General features: G+C 43.9%; 2 protein-coding genes across 5 annotated transcripts in view; one reads left to right on the top strand and one right to left on the bottom strand.

Annotated features, from left to right (window-relative positions):
- The window catches only part of LOC120034966 (N-acetylgalactosaminyltransferase 7-like), a 28,603-nt gene extending 19,475 nt beyond the window's left edge, over positions 1 to 9,128 (top strand). For 2 of the 4 annotated variants that reach the window (XM_038981688.1, XM_038981690.1), the window contains 9 exons: positions 2,227 to 2,357; positions 2,566 to 2,645; positions 3,328 to 3,510; positions 4,356 to 4,473; positions 4,722 to 4,844; positions 5,383 to 5,601; positions 7,381 to 7,479; positions 7,570 to 7,698; positions 7,945 to 9,128. In XM_038981688.1, coding sequence (XP_038837616.1) covers positions 2,227 to 2,357; positions 2,566 to 2,645; positions 3,328 to 3,510; positions 4,356 to 4,473; positions 4,722 to 4,844; positions 5,383 to 5,601; positions 7,381 to 7,479; positions 7,570 to 7,698; positions 7,945 to 8,082 — 1,220 coding nt within the window. In that variant the 3' untranslated portion in view covers positions 8,083 to 9,128. Of the gene's footprint in view, positions 1 to 2,226; positions 2,358 to 2,565; positions 2,646 to 3,009; positions 3,193 to 3,327; positions 3,511 to 4,355; positions 4,474 to 4,721; positions 4,845 to 5,382; positions 5,602 to 7,380; positions 7,480 to 7,569; positions 7,699 to 7,944 lie in introns of all 4 variants that reach the window. The other 2 variants (XM_038981687.1, XM_038981689.1) reach the window with 1 other exon arrangement.
- Positions 9,129 to 10,642: 1,514 nt separating this feature from the next.
- LOC120034967 (high mobility group protein B2-like) lies at positions 10,643 to 12,916 on the bottom strand. The gene is made up of 5 exons (XM_038981691.1): positions 12,800 to 12,916; positions 11,847 to 12,008; positions 11,528 to 11,679; positions 11,260 to 11,434; positions 10,643 to 11,162 (listed from the first exon to the last, which is right to left on the bottom strand). The coding sequence occupies exons 2-5, from the start codon at positions 11,994 to 11,996 to the stop codon at positions 10,998 to 11,000; spliced, it is 642 nt and encodes a 213-aa protein (XP_038837619.1). The 5' UTR covers positions 11,997 to 12,008; positions 12,800 to 12,916; the 3' UTR covers positions 10,643 to 10,997.
- Between the last annotated feature and the right edge of the window lie 1,076 nt (positions 12,917 to 13,992).

Genomic DNA, 13,992 nt, shown 5'->3' with positions numbered 1-13,992 from the left:
TGCTTGGGCAGGGCCTCACAATGCAACACCATTCAGTTGTACTGTGAGTGCCTAGTCCACCATGCAGTAGAACTGTGAGAGCCTAGTCCACCATTCAGATGTAGAACTGTGAGAGCCTAGTCCACCATTGTGAAAAGCTGGCTGAGTAATTCCCCTGAAGCGGGGGCACCACAACACCAAAAGATACGTAATGGACACTGACTTCATGAGAACATCAAGAGCTCAGAGAATTGATCTCGTTAAGCATGCAGCCTGCCACTGATTGCTATTACCAACACCTGTTAGCATGCAGATGGTTTGAAACACTATCACAAGCACTTCATTGCCAGTAAAGTTAGTCTGGCCATTGGAAACAGGGTTTTGAAGGAGGAAGATGCCACGTTATTGCTCAGGTTTCACATCAGTTGTTGCTCATTTTGTTCTACAGCAGGCAGCCACAGCCAAACATTACACAAGTAATTATAAAGTTTGTGACTAACTCACAGACCGCAAGCAATATATAGCGATGCCAGGGGCTCATCGTCTTTGCACTTCTGATGTTATGGAATTAAACTCAAGGTTATTGTTTAAAATAGTATTCTAGGGTCGATACAGAAATATCTCTGTATAGTTAAAGCATGAAACCGTCTTGCTGCAGATAGGTACTTATCACAGTGGTAGGCCATGCTTTTCTTACTACAACAAAAGCGGTACCTGCTGCGTGCCGACCCGGTAGCGACGAACCTACCGTTTTTACTTGTAGAATTGCAATTCTTGTCAGTGGCCAACAACTTGACTTTGAGCCAATCAGAGAGCACAAACCCCCACGTGGGAGAGCCGACAGGAGTGACAACAAAGATGATTATGATCCTATGATTATGCCATGTTGAAAGTCACTGAGCTCTTCAGTAAGACCATTCTACTGCCAATATTTTGTCTGTGGAGATTGCATGGCTTTATGGTCAATGTTATACACCTGTCAGCAACAGATGTATGTTGCACTAGCTTGCAAATATGCTGACATTAGCTAGCTAACGAAACGGAGCTAGCTAGCTATGTTGCATCATCTAGCGAATATGCTAATGTTAGCTAGCTAGTTAAACTTTTGACCATGGGCTGGTACTAGCTGTATGGGATTATGGAGAATGAATTTAATTGTTTCTTCGTCATCTTGCTAGGTAGTAATCTAGCTCTGGCTAGTATCAACAAGGGCTTTCTGCAAAATTGCAGCATTAGCACAGCCATAAACTTAGCAACACACTGACATGCAGTGTCAAACAACACTTCTGCCACCTTCAGGTTTAGAGTATTTTATTTTTTTATTTTTATCCCATCCCATTTTCTCCCCAATTTTCATGGTATCCAATCGCTAGTAATTACTATCTTGTCTCATCGCTACAACTCCCGTACGGGCTCGGGAGAGACGAAGGTCGAAAGCCATGCGTCCTCCGAAGCACAACCCAACCAAGCCGCACTGCTTCTTAACACAGCGCGCCTCCAACCCGGAAGCCAGCCGCACCAATGTGTCGGAGGAAACACCGTGTACCTGGCCCCCTTGGTTAGCGCGCACTGCGCCCGGCCCGCCACAGGAGTCGCTGGAGCGCGATGAGACAAGGATATCCCTACCGGCCAAACCCTCCCTAACCCGGACGACACTATGCCAATTGTGCGTCGCCCCACGGACCTCCCGGTCGCGGCCGGCTGCGACAGAGCCTGGGCGCGAACCCAGAGACTCTGGTGGCGTAGTTAGCACTGCGATGCAGTGCCCTAGACCACTGCGCCACCCGGGAGCGGTTTAGAGTATTTTAACAAGGCTGACGACTTCAAGGTCTTTGCTGTGTGAACAGGAGATTGACTGCCGACACTCTGTTCAGAGGTGCTAAGTACTGTCGGCCGGCAAACGTTTGATAATCCTACCGGTGTGTCTGGGCTATAAACTTCTAGTGACGATTGTAGTATATAATCTGCGCGACCAAGTCACTACCCACTTTATATTTTATAAAATACAGTCATAGCACAATAATTATCTAATACTGTAGGATATCCTATTGTGTACATATCAGGCTATTACTAGGAATACTACCTCTTCTATTACTTGTTATTGATTTGAGTCTTCTTGATTTATTGTACTGCAATGTTCTGGGGCCTAGCACACAAGCGTTTCACTGCACCTTTTGTACCTCCTGGTAAACTGTGTACATGGCAAATAAAAGTAGGTTTAATCTCACTGTCCCTGTCGGTCTCCAGTGCACCTGAAGGAGAGACTAGAAGAGTACATTAAGCAGTGGAACGGCCTGGTCAAACTGCACCGCAATGAGAAGCGAGAGGGCCTCATCCAGGCTAGGAGTATAGGAGCCCATGTAGCCACCCTGGGACAGGTAGGTTACAGCTACTCCATCACCTCTACACTTACTGTGTGTGGATGAGACAAAGGGGAATGAGTAAATGGATTGATCTGGAGCCCCTAATCTAGATTGACATCCATATAGAAGGAAAGATATGGAATGGCAACAACTCCTCTTTCAAGCAACTGTTCTCTCCAGTGTGTGACGTGTTTGGCCGCTGTGTGTGTCCTGTCGTCTATAGGTTCTTATCTATTTAGACGCTCACTGTGAAGTCGCTGCCAACTGGTACGCCCCTCTGGTGGCCCCCATATCCAAGGACAGGTATGAGTGGTCTGTGGCTGTGATTTTGAATATTTCTACTTCATATATGATGAATTGTTCTACTGTAATAATGAAAAATATTCTGACCCATCAATGAATGGTGCAGGTCATGAATCCTCTCCACCAGAAACATCTCTGTATTATGTCACAGCATAACTAGTGATATACATTGACGTATATACAACCTAATTCATGTGCAGATGATTGTATTGAAAATGAATAGATGGGTGTATCCATCCATGCTGAGTATGCAAAACTGTTTATCTATGCTAAATATTGATCAGTGATTAATATCCATTTAGTGCAGTGGCCTGCCCCACTGTAACATCTTGTGTGTGTGTGTATTCTCATTGCCTGTTTCCAGAACGGTATGCACTGTACCTCTGATAGATTATATAGACGGCAGTGATTATACCATAGAGCCCCAGCAAGGTGGTGATGAGGACGGGCTGGCCCGGGGAGCCTGGGACTGGAGCCTGCTGTGGAAGAGAGTGCCTCTCTCCAGCAGGGAGAAGGCTAAGCGAAAGCATAAGACCGAGCCTTATCGGTAAACATCCTGCTACCATCCATGCCTTGCATGTCCATCTAAAACCCAGATGTATTGTTTGTTTCCCCCCTGTGTGTGTGTGTGTGTGATGCATGAAACCCTCCCGCCATCTCCCCACCGTCTGTCCCTACCCAGAACGGTGTGCACGGTCCCTCTCATAGACTCCATAGAAGGCCAGACATTCCGAATTGACCCACAAGGGGGAGGGGACGAGGATGGCTTTGCCCGCGGAGCATGGGACTGGAGCATGCTCTGGAAGCGTGTGCCCCTCAGTAGCAGGGAGAAGGAGAAGAGATTAACTAAAACTGAGCCCTATCGGTAATTTATCGCACTAAAAAAAATCTGCCCTGCTTGCAACATCAACCCCTAACTGAGGCACAAATTATGCACTAGAGTATACAATATGCTGTCTGCATGTACAGTACTATTTGCTTGGCCTTGACTTGCTTATACTACTGCTTGGCACTTCTCTATAGTGTATAACTGTATGCTGACTATGAAACACAAGTGCTACCTCATAATGGTCTGTAGATGCAGCAATAATCAGAAAGCTATGTAATACCCATTAATTACCAACTGTAGCACTCAATGTGGTTTATTAATTTCTCTAACTTGCTCTAGTGCCAAATTTCATGCTCTGGTCCAGGCCAAAGGAATCGCCTATGGCCTGGACCAATTTAAAAGTATCAATTTGTCCGAACCCTGAATGCTAGCAGTCTCTGATACCTGGAAGGAATTTTGACAGATGCCACTGCTTGTGCCTTAGAAATCAACGCTTAAGTCTTTGAAATTAAACTCTTTGAAATCTCTCACTAATGTCCTGCATTCTCATTCTCAGTTTTTCTTGGTGTGATTTCCTCACCAATAATCTCTTCGGTCTTCTCCACAACTCGGTATCCTACCATGTTATTCTATTGTTTGAGAAGATAAGTCAGTAATGTTTCACCTTCGATGGCTAGCATGATATTTGGTCATTTGACAGTAAGGATTGTTTGGGAGCACTCTTTGGGTCTTTGTTCTTGTTCACTCTTTTTGTCATAATGCTTATGTTTCTCCCTATTTCATCATGTATCCACCTTCTTCCCTACTACATTTTAGCTCTTGTCCCTCTCTGGATGAGACTCCTGTGGATTGTGGGTAATGTAGTTTTGGGCCTTTCTCAGGTCTCCTGCCATGGCTGGGGGGCTGTTTGCCATTGAGAGGGACTTCTTCTTTGAGCTGGGCCTCTATGACCCAGGACTGCAGATCTGGGGAGGGGAGAACTTTGAGATATCCTATAAGGTAAACATTAAGACCACCTAAAGCTCTCAATCATCTACGAAAGATTTCACATCATAAAATACTTGGGCTATTGTTTGGTCCTGTAGTGATACTGTTACTAATCATGCATAATGATTAGTAGCTGTTATTTATTTGCTGTGAATTTCAACTATGTTATCTCTATTGTACTGGTATACTATTGTATTTTCAGCTTTCTATGTGCCATCTGTGTAACTCCAGCATGTTCTATTGTCCTGATCTGATCACAGATCTGGCAGTGTGGTGGCCAGCTGCTCTTCGTGCCGTGCTCCCGCGTGGGCCATATCTACCGCCTACAGGGCTGGCAGGGCAACCCACCCCCTGCCCACGTTGGCTCCTCGCCCACACTTAAGGTCAGTGTGCCAAGTCTGTCAAACTAAGCTCCCAGGCTGCCTCTCTTAGCCTGCTCCCAGATCTGCGTTCAATCTCTTTCCAACTCCTATGGTGATTGTCACAATGACTAAGAGTTGGCAGGGCAACACAAACAGATCTGGGACCAGGCTAGCCCACTCTGGCAAATCCCTGGCAGCTTTTCTTGGCTCCTTTTGAGCTGACCTGGCACCATCTGCTTATTTACTTGGATTCATCCATGTAAACTAATATGGTTCAGCCAGTTTCAAATGTCTACAAGGGTGACTAGATTGAATGATATATTGTGCTAAGCACAGTTCATGTAGGCCTACAGCTGTTTATGAAATGGTCAGTAGTGGATTAATTATATGGATATCATATGTATCGGTCATCTGTATTGTATCATAAAACATCAGCAATCTTATGGAAAAACACCATATGAGAAGTAGCATATGGATTGACTGACTGATGTCCTTCAAGAGGTGTTGTCCTTCATGGAAACGAATAATTGGTGTTTTATTCTGATCCTCCCTGCTCCAGAACTACGTGCGTGTGGTGGAGGTTTGGTGGGACGACTACAAGGACTACTTCTACGCAAGCCGGCCGGAGACCCTCACCCTGGCCTACGGGGACATCAGCCAGCTCAAGAAGTTCAGAGAGGAGCACCGCTGCAAGAGCTTCAAGTGGTTCATGGAAGAAATTGCTTATGACATCCCCATGAACTACCCACTGCCCCCCAAAAACGTGGAGTGGGGAGAGGTAGGCTAAAGTATTGTCCATATTTAGTTTTTAGTTTATTCATACTACACAATAGTAGCTAACATCTGAATTGTAGTCTTACTTCATTAAAATATCAACATATGCATCTGTTGAAGAGTAGTGTGTTACTGTCTGCTATATGACCAAAAGTATGTGGACTCCTGCTCGTTGAACATCTCATTCCAATTTCATGGCCATTTAGTGGAGTTTGTCCCCTGCTTTAACAGCCTCCACTCTTCTGGGAAGGCTTTCCACTAGATGTTGGAACGTTGCTGTGGGGACTTGCTTCCATTCAGCCACGAGCATTAGTGAGGTTGGGTAAATAGGCCTGGCTTGCATTCCAATTCATCCCAAAGATGTTCGATGGGGTTGAGGTTAGGGCTCTGTGCAGGCCAGTGAAGTTCTTCCACATCGATCTCGACAAAACATTTCTGTATGGACCTCGCTTTGTGCACGGGGGCATTGTCGTGCTGAAACAGGAAAGGGCCTTCCCAAAATTGTTGCCACAAAGTTGGAAGCACAGAATCATCCAGAATGTTGTATGCTGTAGCCTTAAGATTTCCCTTTACTGGGACTAAGGGGCCTAGCCCGAACCATGAAAAACAGCCCCAGACCATTATACCTCCTCCACCAAACTTGACAGTTGGCACTATGCATTTAGGCAGGTAGTGTTCTCCTGGCATCTGCCAAACCTAGATTTGTCCGTTGGACTGTCAGATGGTGAAGCCTGATTCATCGCTCCAGAAAACACGTTTCCTCTGCTCCAGAGTCCAATGGCTGCGAGCTTTACACCACTCAAGCCGACGCTTGGCATTGCGCCAATGGTGATCTTAGGCTTGTGTGTTGCTGCTCGGCCATGGAAACCCATTTACCTCCCGACGAACACTTATTGTGCTGACGTTACTTCCAGAGGCAGTTTGGAACTCGATAGCGTTGCAACTCGCCGGTCCCGTTCTGTGAGCTTGTTTGGCCTACCACTTCGCTGCTGAGGCATTGTTGCTCCTATAAGTTTCCACTTCACAATAACAGCACTTAGTTGGCCTCCCGAGTGGCATCACTACAGACCCGGGTTCGATCCCAAGCTGTGTCACAGCCGGCCGTGACCGGGAGACCCGTGAGGCAGCGCACAATTGGCCCAGCATCGTCCTGGTTAGGGGAGGGTTTGTCCGGCAGGATTTCCTTGTCCCATCGTGCTCTAACGAATCCTTGTGGCGGGACAGGTGCCTGCAAGCTGACGTCGATCGCCAGCTGGACAGTGTTTGCTCCAACACATTGGTGCGGCTGGCTTCCGGGTTAAGTGGTTTGTCAAGAAGCATTGTGGCTTGGCTGGGTCTTGTTTCGGAGGACGCATGGCTCTCAAACTTCGCCTCTACCGAGCCCGTAGGGGAGTTGTGGCAATGGGACAAAACTACCAATTGGATATCATGAAATTGGGGAGAAAAAGGGGTTAAAAGTACAACAAAAAATCCATATAAATAAAAGTACTTACAGAGAAGTACGGAGAAGCTTACGGAGAAGCTCTAGCAGGGCAGAAATTTGACTAACTGACTTGTTGGAAAGGTGGCATCCTATGACAGTGCCATGTTGAAAGTCACTGAGCTCTTCAGGAAGGCCATTCTACTGCCAATATTTGGAGATTGCATGGCAGTGTGCTCGATTTTATACACCTGTCAGCATCAGGTGTGGCTGAAAGTCAAATCCACTCATTTGAAGGGGTGTCCACATACTTTTGTGTATGTGCATTTGGAATGTATAGTGAACAGTATTGCTTTGTTCCAGGTCCGTGGATATGAGACCAGCTACTGCATTGACAGTATGGGTCACACCAACGGAGGCAACGTGGAGATTGGACCCTGTCACAGAATGGGTGGGAACCAGGTCAGAAAACCCTTTGTGTCATTTGGGATTATAGACTTTATTTATTCCTAAACATTATTCTTCATTTACTGATAAAACACCTCCTTGTAGCTTTTCAGGATAAATGAAGCCAACCAACTCATGCAGTATGACCAGTGCTTGACAAAAGGACCAGACGGGTCGGCGGTGATCGTTACACACTGTAACATGAACGAGAACACAGAGTGGAGATACTTCAAGGTATGCAGCTGCATCTAACTTCATATATAAGAACCTCCTTAGATTGGTGCCATTGTTTCAATATATGATTGCTTCATAAGATGTGGTAAACAGTTGGAAAGAGAATCCATCCTTGTTACCAATACAGTATTATGAGTTTTTCCTATCGCGCTACAGCTTGATGGTACTGCTGAACATGGCGTATTAGCATGTATGTGTGAGGGTATATGTAGTGTAAGTGAACTCACTGTTTCGTTTCCCTCCCAGGACCTCCACAGGTTCACCCACGTCCCCACGGGGAGGTGCCTGGACCGGTCGGACGTCCTCCACAAGGTCTTCATCGCAGACTGTGACACCAGCAAAAGCACACAAAAGTGGGAGATGAACAATATTGTAGCGGTTTAAAGCTACGGCCCCACAGAGGGTACTTTACTCAACAGGAAAGGGCATCGAACACTGCACTTCAACTGTCTGCTGCATTGAGAGGTTGTGTACGTCCGAAATGGCACACTATTTCCCTATATAGTGCACTACTGAAATGACACCAATACCTAAGGGCCCTGGTCAAAAGCAATGCACTATATAGGGGATAACTGTGCTCTCTCAACCATGTCCCACGGAAGATACGCCTCCGTACACACACTTGGATAATGGACCTTTTTTCAGTTGTAGATGTTTACATGTTCTTGCTCTTGCTCTCTTCTCTCGATCTTTACATCTTATTGGGGTATTTGGGCTATTACTCAGGGGTCTGAGAATTTTTCTAACTTTAAAAAAAACATTGGTTGAGGATTCATTAATCAATGTGCAGAATTGAACATTCAACATTTCAAAACCACTTCTAGTAGTCGTGTAATAGGCTGCCCACTAGCTAGGTTTTTAAGAATCCTGTTTTTGGAAACTGCAATGGATTATAACCTGGTCTCAGATCTGTTTGTACAATGACCCATAGGTGTTTAATTGGCAAGAAAGCACAAACAGATCTAGGACCAGGCTAGATGGATAAGTCCACTCATGAGTCTTGGTCAAGAATGAACACTGGATGTTTTGAAAGGACTTACTACTTCAATGATGTTGGTCTTAGGCACAGTGAAATTCCAAAAGCTTGAATTGAACATGTTGGCTCTAACTGGTGAATTTCAAATGGCTATATAAAGAAAGGGTTTGTGTTTTTATTGTTGTTTTTATATATTTCCAGCTTGGTATGTAAATGTTGTTGAATGATGACCACAAAGCAACCAGAATCAGACACCAATTTGTTCAAAGCAAAATTTTGAAAATGTGTTTTCTTTGGTGTGATATGTATGCATTTTTTATAATGTAAATAGGTTTATTTCTAAAACATAGAGCTATGCAGTGAGCCTTGGATGAAGGTGTACATATCTAACTTATAAAAAAAATATTGGCTCGAACTGTACTCATGGCAATAAATTTAACCTTTTTACCAATGACTTTTGCCTCTTTTCCTTGAAATTACAATTTTATAGAGAAATGTATATTTCTCCAAGTTGTAGAATAGGGGTCTTTTTTTATTGTGCTCAATTGCAGCTATGTTGCGATAGGCCTATTGTATTCATGCATCTTTTGAACCTTCAACCTTGTGTTTAGGTCTGATTACACTAAATCCAATGTCTATGGCTAAATCCCCCAGATAAACATGGTCTCATTTGTATGTTATCTATCCAAAAGAAAATGCTTCAACCCTGTCTGGCCATATGTCAACCACTCCAACTGCAGTGGATTTGAGACCTGCATTTCCCTCAGACCATCTGTGCCCTATTGACTTGTTAGCTGGTAACCACAAGGTCTACAACCAAAGGTGAAAGTCAACCTTACAGCGAGCTAGTCTGATCGGGCGGCAGGTAACCTAGTGGTTAGAGCGTTGGACTTGTAACCGAAAGGTTACAAGATCGAATTCCCGAGCTGACATGGTAAAAATCTGTCATTCTGCCCCTGAACAAGGCAGTTAACCCACTGTTCCTAGTTAAAGGTAAAACCTGAGTTTATACTGAAAATATATAAATGCAACCATTTTTAAGATTTTACAGTTCATTTAAGGAAATCAGTCAGTTGACAAATGCATTAGGCCCTAATCTATGGAATACAGATATGCATCGGTTGGTCAGTATACCTTTAAATAAGGGCATGGATCAGAAAACCAGTCAGTATCTGTGACACATCCGTTGCATAGAGATGATCAAAATGTTGGTGAGTATGCAGGCCATGGAAGAACCGGGACATTTTCAGCTTACTGGCAGTGTACAGATCCATGCATCATGCTGAAACATGGCACGACAATGGGCCTTGATCTTATCACGGTATCTGTGCATTCACATTACCATTGATAAAATGCATTTCATTGTCCATAGCTTATGCCTGCCATACCATAAACCAGCTCTGTTGACATCAGCAAACCTCTTTCCCACGCTGGATTTGGTGGCTTATGGTAGAGAAGTGAACATTGAGGGTTTGCTAGACTTTGTATGCCCAACTGCACTCTAACTTGAGATGTGGCATTGTTGACAAACTGCACATTTGAGCAGCCTTTAATGTATTGTTTAATATGCCATATGACAGGTGGATGGATTATCTTGGCAAAGGAGAAATGCTCCCTAACTGGGTGGTAGAGAAATACACAGAAAATTAGCTTTTATTTCAGCTCATGAAACCCAACAGGTTGCATTTATTTTGTTCATTATACTTAAATGGCCTGAGTATTAACCTATATCATTGAAGTTTTAGTGCAATTTATTAGGTCACTACCTTGAAACAAGTAGCTAACCAACATGGAGTACATTTGGCTGCTTTTACACAGCCAATTCAGGTATTTTTTTCTACCAAGTGGGCTTTTAAATGATCAGATCTGAAAGACCAGTTCATGGAGTGTGAAGGGAAAAAATATATTGGACTAGTTGTCTAATCACATCCCTAATCTAACTTGTCATCAACAAGGCAAGGAAGTTAATCATAATATACAAAACAAAATTTTATTATAAAAAGAAATCATTCTACACTGAAACTCCACGTTAAAAATGGGTCGCAAACGTCTACACATTTTCTTGTATTTCTTAAAAACGGCAGTGGAAACGATATCAATATAGGGCGGAAAAGAACATGTCACCATCATCCAAAGACAAAACAAGCAGTGCTTTGAGAATAAGAGCTGTTAATTTACAAGACAGCACAATATGACCCCTGTATGCATTATTGCAGCCATTGCACATCACTGTACATGTTCTGAAAAATCCAAAATGCTATAAATGTTACATTGTAAGGTTCACATTGTTTTGCAAATACTCCAGCTCAAGTTTCCAGGCAGTTTAGTCATCATCCTCGTCATCATCCTCTTCCTCATCGTCCTCCTCTTCGTCATCATCATCGTCATCATCATCCATGGGCGCTGCCTTCTTGCCAACAGCTGGCCTGCCAGGGCCACTCTTAGCAGTTGCACCTGCGCCTCCCTTAGCCTTGTAGGCAGCAACATCCTACAACAAACAATTCAGTTAACATGAGTTGATTTTCATGACGAGTCTCCTACAACGGTTCTAGTCGGTCATAAGTGATAGTTGAAGTGGACCTTACCTTCTCATACTTCTCCTTCAGCTTGGCAGCCTTTGCTTCATGTGGCACCTTGTCTTTGGGAGTCTGCTTGCCCCACAGCAGACCCAGCTGCTTGGCGATGTCGCCAATGCCCATGCCTGGGTTATCAGCCTTGATTCTTCCACGGTGTTCAGCACAGAACACGAAAAATGCAGAACTATTGGGGATAGAATGTTGAGAACACATTTAGTTTCAAAATCTGAACAGAACGCTACAGACAACGATACAGTCGTATAGGTGGAGTACTTACGGTGGCCTCTTGGGGGCATTGGGGTCCTTCTTTCTCTTTCCTGCTGCCTTAGATCCCTTGGGGGGCACATAACCCTTCATGTCCTTGTCATAACGGACTTTGTCACCCTTGGCCATGTCCTCAAACTTCACCTTCTCTTTTGCAGACATGGTCTGGAAAAGAGAAACTGCATTAGTCACACCACTCATTGCAGCATCCATGTTGCGCCAAATCCCCACCATTTGATACATTGATTTGCTAGCTGTTACGTAGCCAAGCTTTGCCCCGCCCCCCGGAAAAAAAACAACTTTTACATGGCGGCCGCTCAGTCAGAACTTACCCTCCACCTCTCTGAGCATTTCTTTGAGAACTCGGAAAAGTTCACTGAAGTTCCTGGGTGTTTTTTCTTGTGTTCTTCCCGGCACGTCGCAACAAAGAACGCATAGGAAGAAGTCTTTCCCTTCGGCTTATTAGGATCTTTACCCGGCATGGCTGCTATATTCTGAAAAATAAATAAATAAGCAAAAATTGAATAAAATCTCATAATATATAAATAAACGTCAAAGATATGTATTCGGATGGTACCACCGAGTAAACAAGCCACAAACCACTCCACGGACAGCCCAAGGACGCGAAACCGCGCTAATCCGATTGAGTTCCTGCTTCATTGTGGCTATACGGCTAGGACAATAAGCGTCCCTCCATTTTGTTTCCCGCCTAAACCAAGTCTCCCAACAAACGCAATAAGTAGGATCAAACCATTTAAACATTGATACATTGGGTCATCAGAATGATACCCGTTAGTCATAGATAAACACCGAAAGGCTACCTAAACCATTTCTGCAAGGCTGATCAAAGTTAGCCCAGTAACGACGCTAGCTAGGCTAGCTCAGTCAATGGCAGCAAGTATGGAATGCATCGTGCAACATCGCCAACTAACGTTAGCTAGCACGATGTTAACATGTTATGTCTGAAAGAAGTACCCAAAAAGTATTTTCTGAACGGAATTTTTTTTTTAAATGTTCCTTATCATACTGAACATTCTTGGCTACAGCCAGAACAATACATTCTTTAAAAATGTGTTAGGGCATCAAGTTAGCTAGCTAAATAGCAACTGCATCACAGCACGCGCTTCCCAACTTCGCTGGCTTAGTTGAGTAAAATAGGTAACCACATATATTCTTCAGTAAGCATTTGAGAGGTTTTGCCTTAAGTTCAAAAGCATTCCAAAAACAAACTTTACATGTAGAAAATCACGAAAGATTTGATAGGCGTAGAAGTTCTCTTACTCACCTATTATCCAGCCACACAAGTACAATGAGTGCCAATGTTAAGTCCTTCGCACTGTTTTGTGAGTGAGAGACAGTTCGCACAAACTTGATTAAATGTTTTCTAGAGCTCCTCCCGCTTGTCATATACGGTTGGCTGAAATTACGCATTTCGATTTGAATCTGGGACGCAGGGCATGAACGGTGTTTGGATTGGCTGAAGGTCTATATTTTGAGACTATCAAGGTTGTCTGTGGTGGGTTAATGAAAAACTCATGTGATTGGCCGGAGTGGGGATTTAAAATAGACGGCGCCAAAAGCCTAAACGCTTTGAAGGGGGTTGTTTGTTGGATGGCCGTTCCCACTGGGTCAGTGCTATCCAAGATCATTGGGACGTCCCTACCCTAACCTTAACCCTTACTTTAACCTTACCTAACCTTAACTATTAACCGACTGTAATTATTTAAAATGTTAACTGCAATGGGGGTGGTAGTGACGTCCCAAGGATCATATTAACAGGATCCGTTGCCACTGCTAGCCCGTCAGATAATTAAGGAAACAATAGAAATGAACAGTTATTGATGAAAATAAAAACCCAATAAAATGTTTGAGCTGCGAGATAACAGATGCCAGTAATCAAGGTGAATGATCATGAAATGAAACTAAAACTTACAAAAACAATCACCAAAATTAAGCCAATCAGATTTGAGCAACAACAACAACGCAGACATTTGAGCTAGATTTCGATATGCAATGCAAATAACATGTATGTATTCATGTAAAACGTTTTCAAAATTTCAGACAGTGTTACAATGTTACTACAGAAAGACCCCACACAGCCATTGATACGTTCTGCCTGAGCTCTTATAAATGCTCAAATGTTTCCATGTGCAAGTGTCCATCTAGCCAGTCAGAAATGTAACAGCAAGCTCCACCATAACCGTAGAACAAGAGCACAAAGGCCAGCAGGGGAACAGCTGTCAGCTGCGTGCAGATGCGACCCCAGTGTGCTCCCACGCTTTGTGTTGTACTACCGAGCCGCAGACATTGTAGCAATGTCTCTGCAAAATAAAGCCACGCCACGCGACTGAAGCTTTTGTTTTCAAACAGTCTTAAATCAGGATATCATTGCAATATTGGCCTAGTAGTAGCTTTATATAGCCTAGTTAAGCCTATAGCCTAGCCTAGCCTATTGTTGCAACCTGGTCTCATAGACTA

The sequence above is a fragment of the Salvelinus namaycush genome, chromosome 42, assembly GCF_016432855.1.
Source record: "Salvelinus namaycush isolate Seneca chromosome 42, SaNama_1.0, whole genome shotgun sequence".
In the NCBI taxonomy this organism is placed as follows: Eukaryota; Metazoa; Chordata; class Actinopteri; order Salmoniformes; family Salmonidae; genus Salvelinus; species Salvelinus namaycush.
The sequence above is the reverse complement of the archived record's forward strand: the minus strand, read 5'-3'. Positions and strand labels throughout refer to the sequence as shown.

What these genes read in the sequence shown, in the direction of transcription:
- LOC120034967 (XM_038981691.1), bottom strand. Translation starts at nt 11,996, where the DNA reads ATGCCGGGTAAAGATCCTAATAAGCCGAAGGGAAAGACTTCTTCCTAT. An exon ending in AATGCTCAGAGAGGTGGAGG is followed by an intron (nt 11,680 to 11,846) that starts GTAAGTTCTGAC and finishes TCTCTTTTCCAG; the next exon opens with ACCATGTCTGCAAAAGAGAA. An exon ending in AATGCCCCCAAGAGGCCACC is followed by an intron (nt 11,435 to 11,527) that starts GTAAGTACTCCA and finishes TATCCCCAATAG; the next exon opens with TTCTGCATTTTTCGTGTTCT.